The following is a 21,268-nucleotide window of genomic DNA, read 5'->3' as shown; positions in this document are numbered from 1 at the left end:
GTGAAAAAACATACAAAAATGTGTTTTACATCTGCTATCAATTAGTGTCTCCTTATTCCAGAGCTTTCCAAACTTTTCATGTTGGTGACACACTTTTTAGACAAACATAATTTCGGGACACAGTAATTCAGTCTACTAGCAAACCAGAGGTTAAAGGTTAAACGAATGAAATGTATTTCGACAATTTATGTATGTTTCCTTAAATATATACATAATAAAATGTTTCACGACACAACCTATCTTGTGAAAACCTTTCATTTATATTAAAACTATATAATATTCCAAGATTAATGTTATTGTTCTAATTTATGAGTAACAATAATAAAACAAAGTTATTGTGTTATTCAATTTACCTCTTTAATGAGATATATGAGCTTGATGGGATGAACACAGATTTGAATATTTGGTGTTAATAAGAAAGTCCAAAGGGTCTTCTGCATAATTTTAAAAAGCTGGCCAGTTTCACACTATATAATTATTTGATAGCCTCATTCAACTAATTCTATTTGGCTATGAGAGTGAAGTCTGGAATTTATAGGAAGGGACAGAATGTCAATATAAATCCTGCACCTCCAGTTCTGTAACTCTGTGCATCCACTGAAATTCCCCCAAACAATGGAGCTTGGATGTTTCCCTTACAGCTCATCATAGTAAAAGATATTTTCAAATGCTGGTGTCACCTCACAGTAACAGCAGCACAAACACCTTCCTCTGCCAGGCACATTGTGAACTAAAATAAAACCTCGCAAAAAAGACACTCAAAATCTATACTGCAATCCCATTGTAACATAACAGTAATAACACCAAGGACTCAAACAACAATACCCCTACCTGTGAAAACGCAAAGGTAAATATTACACTGGGTCCTAGAATACCAATACACCACCTACTGAGGAAACAAAACAAACCCGATTGCTATAGATCCCTATGCTAGCAGAATCTCTCATCATGGTCACACACACACAGAGCAGAGACAGACCCTCACCAAATACAGAATACAAAATAAAGGAGCACAAATTAAACAAAAACTGAAATGGAAACCCCAAGAAGCCAGACTCTGTGTATTAACAATGGAAAAACAGAACCACCATTCCTCATAAAACAAATAAAATCAAAAAACAAAGCATCAGTTATAATAGTAAAACCATACTAATAAAAGAATATTTTAAAACTACTGATAAATAGAATTTCTATTAATTAAAATCGTATACATTTTTTACAATTTCCCAAACACCAATAAAATATTTCAAAACAGCACATATATCAAATAACACCCAATAATTAAAACTAATAAGGATTTTAAAAAGCACCTGCTGTCCATATGTGGGAGCTCTTGATTTCCAGTCACCCTGATATTGTCCAGGATTAGGAGGTTATCCTCTCTCACACAGACTCACATGTCCATTCTTTCTCATACATACACATTCATGCTCTTATACCCACCATAACCTCTCGCTCTCACAGACACTGACACACTCTCAGGCTCTAAGACACTCTCTCCCCCTCCACATACAAACACTTACTCCCCTGGATTTTCTCATACACACTCGCTCTGGCTCCCTCACATACACACACACCCAGGCAAGTTCCCAATCATTCTCACACAAACACACACACCCAGGCAAGATCCCAATCATTCTCACACAAACACACACACCCAGGCAAGCTCCCAGTCATTCTCACACACTGAAACTGACCCCCAGGCAGGCTCCCATTCATTTTCACACCACTCCCTCACCATCCCCCAGCCATGCACACATTCATTCTCACACACACACACACATACACCACACACAGGCCGGCATCTATTCTCACACCTACAAACCCCAGGAAGACACCCATACATTCTCATGCATGGACACACCCTCAGGCAGGCACCCATGCATTCACACACATACACCCCCAGGCAGAGTCCCATTCATACACATGCACACACTAAAGGCAGACCCCCTCTCTTTCTTTTGCCAGCAACCGCGGAGCCTCTCTCATTCCTCTGCTGCCACTGTCACTGCTGCCACATGGCTATTTGGGAGGCGCTGATTGCTGCTATTGGCACTGAAGCCCATTCTGCTGCCTTCTCTGTGCAGGCCCCGTGGGCTTCCACTTCCTCCATGTTGATCTCGTACATTGTGAGATCCGCATGGAGAAAGTGCTACTCTTGCACATTACCAAAGATTACATGTGCCAATCAGTAAAAAGTAATTTATTTCTTTTTTTTTTTACCTTTGCTGTCTGATCTTAGTTTTCTAATCGGTTGGTCACAGGCTTTTTTTGTTCCACCTCCACTTTCTTATTTTTTTGCCAATTCCTTTCATATTGTCTTTTTTTTCTATTTCTTTTCTCTCCATCTATCTTCTTCCCTCATACATTCAGTCAGGTTCTCATTCTCACATGCTTTCTCTCTCTCTCACACACACACACACAGGTTCTCACATGCTCTCTCTCATACAATCATTCATACAGTCTCTCTCTTGCACATGCTGTCTGACTCTCACACACCCAGGCCCTCTCTCTCACTCCCACATGCTGTCTTGCTCAAGCACAGGCTCTCACTATCACATGCTCTCTCTCATACAATCATTCATACACAAGTCTCTCTCTTGCACATGCTGTCTGACTCTCACACACCCAGGCTCTCTCTCACTCCCACATGCTGTCGTGCTCAAGCACAGGCTCTCACTCCCACATGCTGTCTTTCTCACACACACACACACACACAGGCTCTCACATGCTGTCTCTGCAAACATTCAGGTCCTCACTCCCACACCCAATCTCTCAACTCACCTCATACAGGCACCCAATTTCTCAACTCACCTCATACAGGCACCCAATCTCTCAACCCACCTCATACACGCACACAACTCATCGGGCCCTCAGCCTCTCTCTTACCTCTGGGCCTCCTCTTCACGAGTTGCTGCAGGATGGGCTCTGCAGCGGCCCTGATCTTCTCCGGCCGATCGCGGTGACTCTGATCTTCTCGGGCCGATCCGTGGTGGAGACCCTGCTACCTGCCTCCTCCTCTTCTCGCCCGCTGCAACAACGCTGCTCCTCTTCTGCACTTGGCTGATGCTCCACCTCCTTCCTGCCCGTACGGCTCCGGCAACATTTTTCTTCCGGGGCTGCGCGGGCAAGAAGGAGGCGGAGCACCTGCTCTTCCTCTTTTCTGCCCATGCGGCTCTGGCAACATTTTTCTTCCGGGGCCGCGCGGGCAGAAAGGAGGCGGAGCACCTGCTCTTCCTGCTTTCTGCCCGCGCGGCTCCGGCAACATTTTTCTTCCGGGGCCGCGCGGGCAGGAAGGAGGCGGAGCACCTGCTCTTCCTGCTTTCTGCCCACGTGGCTCCAGCAACATTTTTCTTCCGGGGCCGCGTGGGCAGGAAGGAGGAAGAGCACCTGCGTGACATTTTTCTTCGGGCCGTGGTGACGTAAGCTCCACCACGGCCCCGCCGATCTTTCTGCTGTGCATCTCCGGCACACAGCACAGCGATACTTTACTACTCAGCCGCCAGTGGGATGAGGTCCACCGGCGGCCGCATTGGCTCCCACTTGCCGGTGTGTCACGTGCACTGGGCTTGCGCGACACACCGGCACACTGCAGGCGACACACTAAAGTGTTGCGACAAACACTTTGGAAAGCTCTGCCTTATTCTTATACTATTTGAAAGGGAAAATATATGTTCCCCATTACCCATTTTAACACCACATGTGATTTTCTAAACCTCTTTCAGATCACCTCTCTGTCATCTCTTCTCCGAGCTTCTTTTTTGCTGCAGTTCTCTGTACCTTTTCTAGTTCTGTAGTATGGAATCTTTTTTGAGATAGGGCAGCAGTTTCAATGCATTGTCTCTCAGTAGCTCAGATCCTGTAATATGGAAATCAGCATTGTGTACTGGGTAATTCTGAAAAGATGTATACCTTGGTATTATGTGCATAAATGACCTTTTCAGAATTACCTAAGAGGTTGTGTGTGTAAATGCATGCATGGAAGTGATTTCACACATATTTTTCTACCCAATACAAAGAATCATTCTAGGAGGGATAGAGTTGGGGTGGGCACATGATTTTATACCCCTACATTTGATTTTCGAAAGTATGTGAGTGAATAGACATGCGCGAAGATGCACTTGCTCCTGAGAGGGTACATTGGCCCTGGCACCACATGCACACGCCAGCAAATTTTCAAAGTGGATTTCTCCACTATGAAAAGTCAGCATAAAAGTCTGTGGGGGAAAAACCTTTGTGGGAAAATTACTTTCAGCGAGCGCAATTTTCAAAGGCATTTATGCAATGTTTTCTCCACATGACAGCTGCCTGTGAAAATTGCCTCAAATGATGCCCACCCAGCAACTATGTATGCAAATTTGCATGCCTACCCAGAGAGGAAGTCAAGGAGAGGGGTTGGATCATGCACAGGATTTATACACATACTTATGTTTCAAAAAGTAACTGTATTACTTCTGCCAGAAAAATAACTGGCACAAATAGAAGATTCAATTCTGTGTGTGTACGTTTTTTTCTGATATACTTCTCGAAGGGAACTTGTTCTCTCTGAAAATTGATGTAAACACTGTGGATCAATATTACCCTCAGATTTACCTTTCCCTGTACAGTCTTAAAATTGGCCCCATAGTTAGGATTATTTTCTCTTAAGGTCATCACTTTGTACTTATCCACATTTAAGGCTGGATTTTAAAAGGGCCACGTGAGCAAATACCAGCAGTTGTGCATGTGGTCGGGCCCTGCGCACGCCATATGCATTTTCAAAAGGGTAAGATTGATCCACAGTGTTTACATCAATTTTTAGAGAGAACCAATGCCAATGTACCCACTCAGGAGCAAGTGTAACTTTGTGCATGTCTATTCACGCACATACATTAAAAAATCAAATGTCTGTTCACACTTATACTTTCAAAAACCAAATGTCTATTCACACACATACTTTCGGAACACGCACAATTGCCAGGCCCTAAAAAAGGGGTGGACTGGGGCAGGGGCAGGGTCTGGGTGGAGAAGGGTGGGGAGGGATGAAGGTCGGCTAGGACAGCGGCCATTAGCTGCTGTTCTGGGGAAGCCCGCTCGCCGGCAGCCAGTCAGAACGCGCAAGTTGCTTCTGCTGTGATGGAGCAGTAAGTTAAAACATTTAAAAAATTCTTATAGTTAGGTAGATGTAGGGGTCAGGGTGGAGAGAGGAAAGGGAAGGAAGGTTAGGCAGGGGGGTAAGGAATTGGAGCAGACTGGGAGGGAACTGAGGGAGGCCCAATTTCATTGCTGCGTGTAATATTTGAAAATCCCCCCCCCCCCACCCCGGGCATGCCGCCCGCACATGCTTGTGCAGATTATAAAATCCAGAGCGCATGTGCGCGTGGCCAATGGATTTTATAACATGCGTGATCAGCACATCCATGTGAACGCACTGGGAACTGCGTGCACATGGACGCGCGTGCTTCTTTTAAAATCTATCCCTAAATGTCTTCTATCGTAGAAATACCCAGTCTGACAAGGTCCTTCTGCAGTTCTTCAGCTTGTGTTTTAACTATTTGGAATATGTTTTTGTCATCTGCAATTTTGTTTTCATTGCAATCATTGCTCACTTTCTTACAGATCATTAAATGATTTGAATAACTTAAACAACACTGGTCCCAGCACAGATCCCTGTGATAATCTGCTGTCTACCTCTTTCCATAGGAACATTAACCATTTAGTCCTATCTTATAACCAGTTACTAATTAATAATAAAACATTGCCCTCTATCCCATGAGGTTTTAATTTCCGAATGAGTCTCTCATGAAAGACTTTATTAAATGTCCTCTGAAAATTCAGAAATATCACATCAAGCATCTCAGCTTTATTCACATCTTCAATCAGTTTTAATTGATTAGAATAGATTAGTAAGACATGACCTCTTTTTAATAAATGCATGCTGGCTCTTCTCCATTAAGCTATGTTTCTCCATATGACCAGTAATTTTAGTCTTCAATAACTTCCATCATTTTTCTGGCACTGATGTCAGACCCATTGGACTGTAGTTAATTAGTTCACACCTGGTGTCCTTTTTGAAAATTCTGGACCTATATATCCTCTCTGTGGGGTACCTCCTGTTCCTCTGTGTCTCTCCCTCTGCTGATAAAGGTGCCACATTATCTATACATTTGTAGCCCTTTTTGTTGAACTTCACACTATCACCAGAAACACCCAGACCTTCAACCAGCACTCACTCAACCACACATACCAGGACTGGATCAACCTGCCCTGAAAATCTAGAGCTAGGTGGCAATTCTAGGTTTACTCCAAGATGTAATTGTACATTCAGTGCTCCTGTTTGGTCCTAAATGGCTTTGTATATTCAATATTCCTGTTTACTCCTAGATTGCTTCATGTAACCAATCCTTCTTCATGTAACCAGTCCTCCTCCATCTTCATGTCTCCAGGTTTGGGTTCTACATTGCTTTACAGTGTACCTTGTGTTTTCTGTTTTCCTGTCTAAGTCCTGCTAGCTGTCAGCACCTGAGGGCTCAACCTCAGTGGAAGGTGGCCATCACAAGCAGAAGACACTTTGCCTCTACTCCAGTTAGGATTTGCTAGTCTTGTCCTGTCTGTGTATCGCCCTAGTTTCTGGGTCATACCTCTTGACTATGTCATCACATAAAGCTCTGGCAAAATGGATCCCACAGAGCATGGCCTAATTTTTCTTGACTTCAACCTGTCCAAGTATCTGTCATATCAAAGTTTTGCAACTTCAAATGAATTTCAGGTTCACCTTAATTCTTGCATTAACTAGGAGGTCAATATTTAGTAAACCAGGAAGTGGACAAGTTATTCAGTTAAAGTTAGCTGGATAACTTGTCCTGTATATTCAGCGGAATATGTCTGAATATAGCCGCTTAGGTTTTTAAGTTATCTGGTCTTGTGTGGTCAGATAACTTGTTACTTGACCATTTATCTTTGAAAGATATCTGGTTAAGTAGCACCTGTCAAAATGAAAGAAAAGCAAAGAAATAGAAGGGCCAGTGGTCTGATCCCCTTCCTCTCCCCCCAAAATATCATAGATGGCCCTGTCAGGCTGTGCACCCTTTAGCCACAAACCCCTCTTACACATGCTAAAAAAAACCCTTCCCTCTTCCCCCTTTCAATTAAGGCTGTACATCAGGCTGCCTCCGACCCATCTGCAGATACAAGATGCAGTGCTGCTCGCCACCTTCCCCCCTGACCCTCCCCATAACCCAGCCCCCCACTTCCTAAAAATGCCTAGCCAGGAGCAAGTTAAACACTTCCCCGCTCTCGGTGCTTCCATTACAGCTTTTCAGTCAAACCCTGCCACATGAATAACTGTATTACCGCTACATTTTCTAACATTTAATATTAACCACTATACCATACTTTCTGGCAGCCCCAACACTCATTGTTTAGTCAGGCAAGCATAGCTCCATGAATACTTGATTTTCCTTTTCCTTTTCATTTATTAAACTTTATATACCACTTGTCAAACAAGTTATCCAAGCAATTTGTAAAATAAACAAGCATAATAATCAAATACATAGCAATTAGCAAACATCATATGGCAAGCCTAAAATAACAATCTGCATACAATCAATACATCACTGACTTGCTAGCGATAGACCCATAGCTAATTCCATGTTCTTAAAAGTCCATCTGCACGAGTTAACAATCAAAAGTCTGTGAAAATAGCCAGGTCTCTATTGCTTTTCAAAATTTAAAATAATTTGTTTCTGCCCTTATGTCCATCAGTAGAACATTCCAAAGCAGAAGTCTTTGATAATGAAAAGGAACTTTCTCTAGTGGATTCCAATCTGATAACAGAGGGGGAGGGGGAGGCCTAGAAGGACCATAGAGGACTAAATGTTGCAAGTTTCTCTTCTAATTTCTGTTTGTGAACATCAGAAATCTAATTTGTTCCTTTTATTTAAAAGATTTAATTTTATTTGCAATATATTTTTCTTACATTTTAGGTAGAAGAAGCTCTGGAATCTGTGAAAAATGCTACTAATGAGCAAGACCTGGCAAATCGTTTTAAAGAATTTGGGAAAGAAATGGTGAAACTGAACTATGTTGCTGCCAGAAGACAACAGGTACTATAGCGAAATCTAAGTATTACAATACGATGTGTATGTCCAGTAGTCCTATTACTATGATAGTAGTACTAGTAATAAATAGATGAGAAAGTGCAGTATAATAATGTGGTATCTCTATCCATTAGGGATGACACTCGTTTGAAATGAATAGGTAAAACATTGCAAATGTTTATGTTTCCCATTCATTTCTATGACTTCTATGAAGTCTATCACTGTGTACTGCTGAGAAAAAAAACCAGCTGGTAACTATAACAAACAGCTCTTGCCTATGTGACCTCACTGCCTTGTCAAAGCTGAGGCAGATCAAGTTGGTAAGGAGACTAGCCAGAGGACAAAGCACAGAGCAGTATCTTTTTAACTAGCTTATGATGGCTAACTGGATCAATTGATACTGACCCATTCCCACTATAATGTCTGAACATATCCAAGAAGCTCTGTAGTTCCTCTTTAGTTCTTGGCAGAGAAGAATGTGTTTCTAGTAGCTCTCATAGTTAATATCCGGCTAAATGTGTTTGAATATGGACATCATTATTTTCTGTGAACATTCACATTAGTGGGACTTTTTGCTTTGTTAGCTAGGGTGTGTAAAAAGAAGTGGCAGAGGCACACTGGGGAAGTCACACAGGAAGATTGGCCACTTCAGAGTGTCAGGAACTTCCTACTCCATCTCAATATGTCAAAGCCATGTTGCCCACAAATAACCATCTCTCCTGACACAAGCCCTAGCTAAAGCAATTGACAAGAAAGACCCTTGCCCCACCCCAGCAAAGGAGACCTCAGCACAAATCTCTGTAACATGCTATTTCATGGAGCCCATTGAGGACATGTACACAGACACACTGACACATTGGACACAACTATCTATCTGTCCACCAACTAGCCTGCCCAGTGAAATGTGTCTTCTCAATGACAGAAGACATTGTGAGCCCTCATTGCTCAAGGCTAGTGCCAGAGTTGATGGAATAGCTTGTCTTTCTGAAAATCATTTTGCCTTGGATAGGTTTTCCAGAATTTCCATGCAAGTTGCAAGATGACTGAAAGCATCTTATAGGCCTTGCTTGCGGCTCTGTCTACCTGCCATGTCCCAGATGAACCATATTAGAAATCTTGCTACTACCATTACTTTTCCTGCCTGACAAGCCCATTATATATCACTTTAAGGGTCTTGCTACAATGGTGTCCCTTTTCAGAAGCATTAAGCCAAAGAACTCAGAAGTTATCCAGCTTAAATGAATGGTTGGGCAGTAAATTCTAGCTGGGTAACTTTTTATCTGGCTAAAATTTGTCTGGATAACTCAGGGACTTTCTAGGGGCATAACTTGGAGAAGTTAAGTAACTCTGATATTTAGAGCTAGATGGATAACGTATCTGGCTATAAACCTATCCAGCTAAATTTAAGGTAGCCATATATATTCAACAGCACAGCTGCGATGCTAAATATATAGGCTACATTATCTGGATAACTTTATCTGGTTAACTATCCGAGCTGCACAGCAGATGAATATGGACCTCCACATGCCTACCTGCCATGGTTTTTGCATACCACCTTAGGGCGTCTTGCTGCTACCGCTCTGCCTACTTACATTGCCCCTTATATACCACTTTAGGGGTTTTGCTACTACTGGTCTGCCTACCTGCCTTGCCCCAATATACCACCTTTGGGGTACCTGAATGTAAACCGATGTGATATCTCAGATCGAATGTCGGTAAATAAAAAATAATAATAAATAAATGATGTTCACATGCCTGCCTGTCGTGCCTATTATGTACTAGCATGGGAGTTTTAATGCCTCCGTGTTCTTCACTTTTTGGATTTCACCCTAGTTCTCCTTCTTTGTTTGGTTGTTGGTTATGCTGGGGATGTTTTGTTCTCAGAAAAAAATTGAAAGAAGAAAAAAGTATAAGTTATTCATCCCACCCCATCTCTTTTCTGGTTCCCTACCTTACTGTTTTGATGTAGATCTCTAGGATCCCAATCTAGTTCTCCCACCTGTCTTCTTTCTTGGTTATACTAGGGTGGGTTCTCCCCAAAAACTCTTAGTCAAAAGGAAGAAATACGGGCACAATAGAAAAGATGCACAGGAGAGATATTTTACATATTCTCAATGAGGTAAAGGTTTTAGTAGGAAGAGAATACTAATGCAAAACAAGAAAGAGAAGGGAAGAGACTGCGGTCACGGCTCAATATGGGGAAAGCTTTCTTAATAAAGCAAACCTCACAAAATTCCAGGAAAGTCACACTGATGATAGCCAATTTACATGTTCTGGTTGTGACAAAAGTTTCAATTGGAAAGGAAATTTCTCAAGAAACCCAAATGTCCACTCAGCAGCAAGATCAATTTCAAGTAGGGTATGTCATAAAAGCTTATGTCACGGAGGTGATACTGATGACAGATCAAGCTCTTGTACTAAATCTGACAAGTGGCAAGTTCAACAGGAAGACAGCCATCTCCCATGCCACTCTGCCTTCCTGCTATATTCCTTATCCTATACCTTAGGGTTCTTTCTTCCACTAGATATTGCTGCCATACCCAGACTTTGTATCTTGGGGTTCTTGCTGTCACTCTGCCTTTTTGTCATACCTGAGACTACACCTTCTTGCCACTTTGTACCTCTCAAAGTGCCTTGGTGTGTTGATGCCACTCTTTGTGCACTTTGTCCCTTTATCAGTGCCTTGGATTTTTTTCTGCCATCTTTTCTGCTTTGTTTCCCCCTCATGGTGCCTCAAGGTGTTGAGGCAACTCTTGGTGCCACTTTACTTTTTGTGCTTCCTTTGAGGTTTCATGCCACTGTTTTTGGTGCCTTATTTTGAAGTCTTAGGGTACTCTTCCCACTCTTGCTGCTTCTTTGCATCTCTGACGATGCCTTGGAAAACTTCTGCCATGGCTAGTAATCCTTTACCCTATTACGGTGCCTTCATTACACCTTTTCTGCCACATTGACATACTCTTGATGTGTTTGCATGCCTTCACCCTTCTGATGATAGCCACTCACCAGTTTTATTAGAATTCATGACAAAGCCCCAATTTTGGAGCCCCAGATAGGCTGTAGTGCTTCCCCATATTCTTTAATGGTAAACAAATGAAGAAATAAAACAACTAAATGACTTGTTTTTCATTTGAAACTAATGAACCAAATCAAGGTGCTCTATCAAACAACTGAAAGAAAAAAATAATTTTCCTCTGCACATCACTAACTGTCATGCTACATCAGATTTTGCTAAATCCCTTAATTAGTAGAATAATAGAAGGCATGTGGGTGCATTTATCATTAATCATTTTCTCACAATACTTAAACACAGATTGAAAATTTTGGAACCATGCCAAAATGTCAGATTTCTTTTATAAAAATAATCAGTTGTATTTGAAAACAAGAAGGTCAATATTCAAAGCCATTTAGATGGATAACTGAAAGTTATCCGTCTAAATCACAAAATGGAGATATTCATCTCCATATTTATTTAGTAATTTTAACATTTTTCTATACCGTCGTTCAGTGGGGACCGTCACAACGGTTTACATTAAGGCACATAAAAATGATGCTAAAGAATGTTAAGTTACACAGGTGCCATTAAGGATCGGTAACATAGTTTGTAAACAATATTAATTGGTAAGTGTAATGAATCATGCCCATTTCTCATTGTATCAGTTTGGGATACGAGATTAGCTTTATCATTGTACTTTTATCCTTTACTGATGAACTTACAAATGAAACTTAAGCTAAATAACAAATAAAATTATACACATATTGATTTTGGTTATGTGTTTGTTGTTGAATTGTTTGCTTGTACCTGCTTTCCCCTGGGTACTATTCTCCTTTCTCTTTTTGATAAGCTTGTTTAAAGAGCCAGGTTTTTAAATTTTTTCTAAAGGTTTTGTTGTTACTTTGTAGTCTTAACTCCAATGGCATGGCGTTCCATAGTACGGGTCCTGCCAAGGATAGTGCTCTTTCTCTTACTTGTGTTAGTCTTGCTGTTTGATTGATGGAATAGTAAGAAGTGCTTTGTTGGCTGATCTCAGGTTTCTATTTGGGACGTGTACGTGAAGGGCTGTGTTCAGCCAATCTGCTTTTTCATTATGTATTAATTTATGTATGGTGCATAGTGTTTTGTACTGAATTCTTTGTTCAATGGGTAGCCAGTGTAACTCCGCCAGGGTTTCTGTGATGTGATCTCTTTTGCTTTTGCCAGTTAAGATTCTAGCAGCTCTGTTTTGTAATATCTGTAGTGGTCTTAGCGAAGTGTACGGTAGGCCTAGTAGGAGGGCGTTACAGTAATCAGTGCTTGCAAAACTCAACGCTTACAGTACTGATCGAAAGTTGGCAGTTGTTAGAAGTGGTTTAAGTCTTCTAAGCACCATGAGTTTAGCGTATCTTTCCTTTACTTTTAAAGATATGTGTTGTTTTAAGCTTAGTTCCGTGTCAATTATTACACCTAGGTTCTGTACTTTGTCTGCTAACTCTATTTTTTGGTTGTTATTGAGTATAATTGGGTTTTGAACGATCTCCGTGTTTTTTCATTCTAAATGTATAAATTCTGTTTTCTCAATATTAATTACTAGTTCCATTTGGTTTAGAAGTTGTTTGATGATATCTAGATACATATTTGCTATTTTTAATGTTTTTTCGATTGTGTCATCAATAGGTATTATTAATTGGATATCGTCAGCTTATATATAATGTGTGATGCCCAGATCAGCCAGTAGGTGACATAATGGTAAGAGATATATGTTGAAGAGTGTGGCCGATAGGGCTAAACCCTGTGGTACTCCTGTTTGAAGGTTTATCTTTTCTGACATTACGTATTTGATTTGCACTTGAAAATATTTGTTGCTTAGATATGATCTAAACCATTTGATAGTTTTGTTACTTAATCCTATTTCATCTAGTCTATTTAAAAGTATGTCATGATTTACGGTCTCAAAGGCTGCTGAGAGGTCTAGCATCACAAGGATGTAATGTTTACCACTATCAAAACCTCTCATGATGTTATCTGTTAGCGCAAGCAGTAGTGTCTCTGTGCTATAGTGTTTTCGAAAGCCATGTTGTGATGGATACAGGATATTATTGCTATCTAAGTGTTCTGCAATTTGCTTTTGTATGTTTTTTTCCAATTAATTTTTCGATTAGGGGAAGGTTTGATACTGGTCTGTAATTGCTTAGGTTAAGTGGATCACTGTTTTGTTTTGTTTTTTAATCGGTTTTACTATTGCCCCTTTTAGTGTCTCTGGCATAGTTCCTTCCTCTAAGGATAGATTCATGATCTTTGCTAATGTCGGGGATACTGTGTTTGCAACTTTTTTTTATGTCTATGGTTGGTATTGTGTCATTTGCATGTGGGGCAGGATTTAGGTTTTTTTTTAGCATTGATTCGATTTCTAGTTCTAATGTCTCATTGAATGTTGTCCATGGTATAACATCTTTTTTATTCATTTTAATTTTTTGCTTCGATGTAATTGGGATTTTAGTTTTTAGGTTCTTGATTTTGTCATTGAAAAATGTGGCTATTTCATTATATCTATTTGCTGGTAGGTTTTGTGGAGAGCCTGATTTGTCAGTGGTTAGGTTTTTTTATTATGGTAAATAAGGTTCTAGGGTTGTTTGCATATTTCTCTATTTTAGTGCTGTGGTACTGTCTCTTTGTATTTAGAATTGTTTTTTTTATAGTAGGCTAGTTGCTTTCTGTATTTAGTTAGGTTTTTGGTTGTTTTCACATTTCTCCATTCTTTTTCTTTTTTCCTTAAATTTCTTGTTTGTTTGGGTTCCTTGATGTTTATACATTTTATTGGGTTTGTCTCATCAGCTATAATTTTTGTTATTTGCATCCATCTGTGGTAGCAGTGTGGCAGTCGGTGTAGTCTAAATTAGTTAGACTTTCTTCTAAGCTGTCTCTCAGGTTTTCTAAGTTATAGGGTGGTCGATATTTAAATTTGATGCGTTCTTTTTTTTCCTGTGTTGATTGGTGTTCAATGTATTTAATGGCGGATTGTATGAGGAAGTGATCTGACCAAGGGATTTGTGTGTATTCTAATTTGATGTGTTCCAGGTGATTGTGGTTGATGAATTTATTTATTTATTTAAAGGCTTTTATATACCAGCATTCATCAGAAACATCAAGCCGGTTTACATTTTAACAAAAGGAGTGGAAAGTACAATATAACAGGGGATAGGGGGAAACAGGATAACAATAACCAAGGAAAAAGCTATGAAGATACAAATCTAAAAACTGAGATTAAAATAGCAAGGTTCAACTGTAGATTAAATGACAAGATTACATAAATCAACATAACATAAATCAAACATTACATAGATTAACAATACAATCAACATTACAAAATCAACATTACATGAATCATCATTACATATAGCAACATTAAATGACAAGAACAAATTATGAAATCAACATTAAAATTCAACATTACATAAATCAGCATTACATATATCAACATTAAATGACGAGCTTGCATAAATCAACATACTAGAGATTCCATTGTCTTGTAAGGGTAAAGCTGGAAGGATTCAGGAGGAGTAAGAACAGCGAGGGACCTGCAGAGTAAAAGTGAGTGGAAACTAAGAGAAAATAAAGAGGGGAAGAAGAGGCTGGGAGGGCAGGACGGCGAGAGTGAGGATGAAAATGATATATCGAGAGAGTGCCCTGCTCTGTGAGTGGCCTTGTCAGTGGTTAGAGTGAATCCTAGTGTTTTCATAATATCCACTAGTGTTTGGCAGGTGTTGGATAAGGGCTTTGTGTCCATGTTAAGATTGAAATCGCCTAGTACAATGGTGTACTAGGCGATTTGAGATGTTTAAGTGTGTTGTTAAGAATTCAATTAGTGGGGAGATATTTAATTCTAGTAGGCTAGGTGGGCAGTATATCAAGCATATTTGTAAGTTTATAGTTTCAAAAAGGATGATTTCATGGTTCTTTGGAGGCGCCGGCCGTCCATTGCTCCTACCATGTGATAGGGGCTGACCAATGGCACCAGTAGCCCCTGTGACATGGTAAGGGCAAAGGCTATCGGCGCCATTTTGAATACCAGTAGCCGACGGCCCAAGTGCAGGAGATTGCTCCAGGACCCCCGCTGGACCACCAGGGACTTTTGGCAAGTCTTGGGGGGGTTGTAGTTAATTAAATTTAAAGGGTTGAGATGGGGGGTTTTTAACTTTAATGGGAAACAAATACCATACATAACTAATGGATGAATCTGGGTCCCCTGAAAATGGATGTAACAGATTTGGGTCCCGACGAATATGAATACTGAATCGAACTTATCCATCCCTGCTGCACATCCCTACTGGACAACCTAATCTGGGTAAGCAGGATATCCTGGATAAACTTCAGAATTAAGAATGTGCAGCCTCAAATTTTTTGTTTTGGTTCATTTTTTCATTTTAGGGGGTCTTATTTTCATTTTTTGATTCATAAATATTTTTTTTGTTCAGTTTCTTTGCCAAACTGAACTGAAACAATAACTCATTAAATGGAAAAAAACCCAAAACAAAACACCCCAAAGCAAAGAAACAAAAAAAACCCTGAACTGATAAAAAAAAAAAAAAGTGGGCCTATCGCAGCCTTGGAGATCTTCTCCAACCCTGTAATAAATTAACTCAGTGCCTGGGCCTTCCCATCTGGGCCTCCCTGGTCCCCTCTGTTCTCCACTCCTGACCCACAAAACTAATCGGCCTGGCCTGAACAGGGCCTGCCTGAGCCCCTGCTCTTGTTTACATCTATCAGGGTCAGGAAGTATTCACCTTGGTCTCCACTTATCCCCGTCCTGAGTGCTAAAGAACAGGATCAAAGTCTACTTGCTTCCTCCTAGGTCCTGGTACTTTTAAAATGGTGTAGAAATATAAAATCCTCCTCAACAATAATTTGAATGGAAATATATTAGACCTTCATAATAGGCATCATCAGAGAAATGTAATTAGACATTTTAACTGTCTTCATCCTTATATCTAATCATAGATGTACAGGATTGTCCCTCTTTTTTTCTTTTTGCAATTAAAATATATTATCTAAATTCAAAAATAGTCTAGCAACTTATCTTATGTAGGATCAATCATAGCAAAGGAACGCCAAACAGCCACCACAGAATGATTTTTTTCTTCAAGAACGCCTGTTTCTTCTTAACTCAACATGGGTCCATGTTTCAAACAAAAGTTCTTCTTCAGGGTGCTGTCTTACAATTCAGGTCTAAGAACAAAAATTATATTAAGTATTTTTTAATAAAAATATCAAAGATTTCCATCGCTTCAGAAACTCACATACATAATGGCACCAAACAGGAAGTGAAGTCAAACATTTAATATAATGATGTTTATGAAATGTTTTTGGTTGAGCTTTGGGGATTTCGTTTTTTTGTATACTTTTAAAATGGTGCCATTCCCTTGGAGGTGAATTAATTGAAAATTGCCTTATTTGTTGCCTTTTTTGCATTTGTTTCAGACAAATGTACAACCCTGTTCAAAGTTCTGTCAATAACATTTCATGTGATAGGCCTCAGGCATAGCTATTTGGTAGAGAAGTCACATTATGAACTTATTCGCATTTTGTATTCAAGTGAAGACTCATGGTTGGTGATACCTTCTGTCAAGGCTATAGGTAAAGAAATAACTAGGAATATAGCTTTCACTGGCGTGGTCCCTAGTTTATGCAGTCTGTTGCTGGTGGACATGGGAAGAGTAATGGACTATTTGCTATTCCGATAAAATGTGTAAACCTGGTCTTTTTTCTTTTGGGTTATGAATTGAGTGATGGGGAGATTCAGAGGTTAGATGTTCTGTTCTGACTACCTTTGTCACTTGTACATAATTAAATCCCTTGTGAGTGTATGATGAATTAATTGGATTCAGCATTTGGCTAGATAGGTAATTGTACTATGACAACAGTAACATACTTTTAAGCTGTATGTTATTATGATTATAAATTAATATATTATCTTTCAGTCTAATAAATTTATGATTTGATGGGTTTAGGTATGGGATGGGCTGGATTGGTTCACCTTTTTTGAACTGTTAATTTTGATTGTACAGTTATTATTAGTATAATTATATTTATATGTTTTTTTTTTCTCTTGTAATCCACCTTGTAATAATCTTGGTTAGGAAAAGCAGAATACACTTTTTAAAATTAAACAAAATTATGAGTCCTCTCTATATACAAACATTCATATGATATAACAATACAGCAGTCAACTTTACCTGCACACTTCAAATGCTGATTTAGATCGTATGATCACAGGAAAATATTTCCTCAGTGCTGTTATATTCTAGACCACTGATCAGGTTCTGATCGATTTCAACAGTCAGTAGAAAAAAAACCCTTTGCAATAGCTGAAAATATTGCAATGCTTCTGTGTTGTGCTTAAAATGTAAGCTCCATTCCTAATTAAAATTAGAATTCATCATTGAACTTCTTCTGTATTGCATTAGCAGTGCATCGCTGAGACACTTAAATCAGACTGCTTTGTACTTTTCTCATCAAAAGTAATTGATTTGAGCACTGCTAACCTGAAACACCTCAGGTTTTCCATTTTAAAATTAGAATAAGTGAATTAAGACATGAAAATGTTAGCAGAAATGTGTTCAGGAAGAATGAACTTGTATTTCAAAATGATACAACTGACTATGGTAACTAGCTGGATAGATACCATAGAAGATTATGAAGCTTTTATTTGCATTGCACCCTTAATTTCCTATGTGATTTATGATTGGTAAAGGTAAGAGGATGGTGCATTTATAGGATTTACCTCCTTTCCGCTGTGCAGACATTCATCTTGTATGGAGGTAGATTAGTTGCAGACCAGGGTTATCTGCTGCTTCAATTCGGCTACTCAAGTGCCAACTTGAACCCATTTTCCTTCAGTAAAACTAGCACACGAAGTGGAATCAAACCAGGATTGAATCAGTGACTCCTGAGGAAAATAGAGCAAATTGATAACCCTATCCCAAGTTAGCGAACTTGGATAGATTCATAGGAAAGGTTAACAAATCTGTCAGAGTGAAAAGAAGAGTGAATTCCTTCCCTCTTGACTTGAAGCTTTCTGTCTAGCCCTGAGACCTTTTCAATTATCTTTTTGTTAATCTTGCTTCCTGCTGCTTACCTGCCATTTACCTGTTTCTCACTTTTCTTGACTCCTATCAGGAGTGCTATGCTTTGCTTTTTGCTACATCTGTTCCCTGCTGCTTTCCTACCACGAGCATTAGCATTCCCTCTGCCTCCTGGCTCACTGTTTGAATGACTGATTTACAGTGCAGTGACATTTCAATAGCATCACTTCTGGGTCTTAAATGTTTGGTTTTAGTCCAACCTAGTGGCTCAGTGATATCCACTTGGTGCTGTCAAATGGGAGACTAAAAGTTTGACTTTTGTCTTAAGCTTGTGGGCTTATATCAGAGAACATCTTTGAGGAACAGCATCTTGATGTAGAAATGCAAGGGTATAAAGCAGAAATAATAGAGAGCCAGATGTGATGCAGGGAGTTGCATGTTCAGAACAGGCCTGATTTTCAAAAGCATTTACACCCTTAAAACTGCTGTTTACATCTGTAAATGCACTTACATAGGCAGGTAGGACTTCCCGGGCACTCCTTTGCAACCCCCTTTCAAAAACTATGCTGAGACATATGACCTAGGTTTAGCAATGGCCGCAGTTTATTTTCAACATCAAACAACAACTCGAGCCTAATAAGACATAATGGGGTAGATTTTATAAATTTATGCAAGCGCGTACTTTTGTTCGCACACCAGGCGCGAACAAAAGTACACTGGATTTTATAAGCTACATGTGTAGCTTATAAAATCCGGGGTCAGCGCGCTCAAGGGGGTGCACATTTGTGCAACTTGCGCGTGCCGAGCCCGGCGCGCGCTACCTGATCCCTCCGAGGCCGCTCTGAAATCGGAGCGGCCTCGGAGGGAACTTTCTTTCTACCCCCCCACACCTTCCCCTCCCTTCCCCTACCTAACCCACCCCCCCCCCAGCCCTATCTAAACCCCCTCCCTACCATTGTTGGCAGATTTACGCCTGCTGAAAGCAGGCGTAAATCTGTGCGCGCCAGCGGGCTGCTGGCGCACCATGCCCCTGGTCCTGCCCCGGACTGCCCCCTGACCCCGGATATGCCCCCTCCCCGCCCCTTTTAAGAAGCCCCGGGACTTACACACGTCCCGGGGCTGTGCGCGCGCTGGCAGCCTATGCAAAATAGGCTGCCAGCGCGCAGGGCTTGTAAAATCCAGCCCAATATTACTTGCAAATACATTCAGATGCCCGCCCCCCCCCCCCCACCCCCCATCCTCGGGGCAGCCTATCACCATGTCCCAGTAAGAAGCTGCCTTCTGACACCACACTAGAGTCCCTTTTCCAAGATCCCCCCCACCTCTGGGCCTCTCTGTCATGACCTAACATGAGAGTACCCGGATGCAGCTTTGTGTAGCAGCTCCCACCACCCCAACTATGCAAGCATCACCCTGCCACCCCAGTGTAAAGCTCCAAACTTTATACCTTTAAATAACCTAGGCTCGGGTTTACCGCCCCGACTGCGCCAAATGTATGAACATCCATACTAAGAAGAAGATAAAAAGAAGGATGGGAGCAAATATCCCTGGGATCACTGCCGCTCAGGAGACAGAGAGACTTTGTCTGCATTGGGTTATAATGATAACTAGAAAAATAAACTCTCTCCCTGAATACCTCCTACTGCTTGATCCAATAAATAACCCACAAATGATTTTCAATCATAACTCCCTCAGATGCCACCTCACAAAAAGGGAGTTTAGGAAGAGGATGGGGGAAGAAAGGCAAATTCTCTGACAGGTTAAACAGGCCAGCAACCGCCATCACCTCATCCTCCATCCTTATAGCCACACTCTAGGGGTAATGGCCAAGAAGATTTCCTCCTTGCCACCATGTTAATGACAGCAAGGTGGGATTTCACTTTCCAGCCTTTTACTTACCTGAGTAAGTGGGCTTTTGAAAATTGCTACAATATCTGTCATTGACTTTGAAAATTGCTACAATAGTATGTTATGTTTACATTTGTAACTCCTTTCAAAATTAACTTTTATGTGTACATGATGATAAATACCAGGGATGTGCATTTTTTGAAACAAAAATGGGAAGGTGGACAAGTAAGCCCATTTTTGTTTTCATATCAAAGGAAACAAATTTAGCCCCTGAAAACTGAAACTTTGAAATAATGCACACTATTTGCAATATTTTGTCGGAAACAAAGGTGAACGAAACCATAAAAAATAAGTAAATAGAAGACCTAAAAATGAACACCAAAACAAAATTTCATGAAACCCAAAAATCCAAAACAGAAATGAAATGTTTGGCCATGCACATCCCTAGTAAATACGATGATATATATACACAAGACAGATTCAGTAGCATAGTCTTGTTTAATGCAATTGCAAAATTATATTTTAATGTTTTCATTCATCTCCTTCCTTTATTTAGGAGCTGAAAGACCCTCACTGTAGAGATGAAATGGCTGCTGCAAGAGGTGCTCTGAAGAAGAATGCTACAATGTTGTATACAGCATCCCAAGCATTTCTCCGTCATCCAGATGTAGCTGCTACCAGGGCCAACAGAGATTATGTTTTCAAACAAGTACAAGAGGCTATTGCTGGTATATCTAACGCCGCCCAGGCCAGTTCACCAACTGATGAGAAACTAAGTCACACTGGCATTGGGGAACTAGCTGCTGCACTAAATGAATTTGATGTAAGTGTCATTTCCTACACAATATCTCACCTTTTATTCCTCCGGTTTCTCTTGGCGCCATCTTTAAGGTATTCGAAAGATAATTAGCAGTTGTAAATTTTTGCAGGTAAATTGGCAAATATACATGCATAAGTATCTTTTAAAATAGCAGCTTAACGTTAACTGTTGTTTTTTTTACTCTCTCTCAAGCTACCTATCTTTCCCTCTCTTCTTCTGTCTCCCTTACCCCCATCCTTTTTCTCGCCTGCTCCAATCTCCTGCCCCCTGTTCATTGTAATTTCCTCCTTTAACCGAGTTATTTGTAAACCGGCGTGATGTGCCTCACGAACGTCGGTATATTAAAAGTTGTTAAATAAATAAATAAATAAATAAATAAATGTTGGCCCTGTCCCAGGACACTCCTACACCGTTCCCTTTTTATGCACAGAAATGTACATGCAAAAGCAAAAATATACAGTATGTT

The 21,268-nt window shown here is 40.3% G+C and overlaps 1 protein-coding gene across 2 annotated transcripts in view; it reads left to right on the top strand.

The window, feature by feature from the left end:
• The window catches only part of CTNNA2 (catenin alpha 2), a 2,350,558-nt gene that overhangs the window by 591,227 nt on the left and 1,738,063 nt on the right, over positions 1 to 21,268 (top strand). For both annotated transcript variants that reach the window (XM_029593361.1, XM_029593351.1), the window contains exons 5-6: positions 7,965 to 8,084; positions 20,539 to 20,805. In XM_029593361.1, coding sequence (XP_029449221.1) covers positions 7,965 to 8,084; positions 20,539 to 20,805 — 387 coding nt within the window. The remainder of the gene's footprint in view (positions 1 to 7,964; positions 8,085 to 20,538; positions 20,806 to 21,268) is intronic.

The sequence above is a fragment of the Rhinatrema bivittatum genome, chromosome 1 (genome assembly GCF_901001135.1).
Source record: "Rhinatrema bivittatum chromosome 1, aRhiBiv1.1, whole genome shotgun sequence".
Classification (NCBI taxonomy): domain Eukaryota; kingdom Metazoa; phylum Chordata; class Amphibia; order Gymnophiona; family Rhinatrematidae; genus Rhinatrema; species Rhinatrema bivittatum.
The sequence above is the reverse complement of the archived record's forward strand: the minus strand, read 5'-3'. Positions and strand labels throughout refer to the sequence as shown.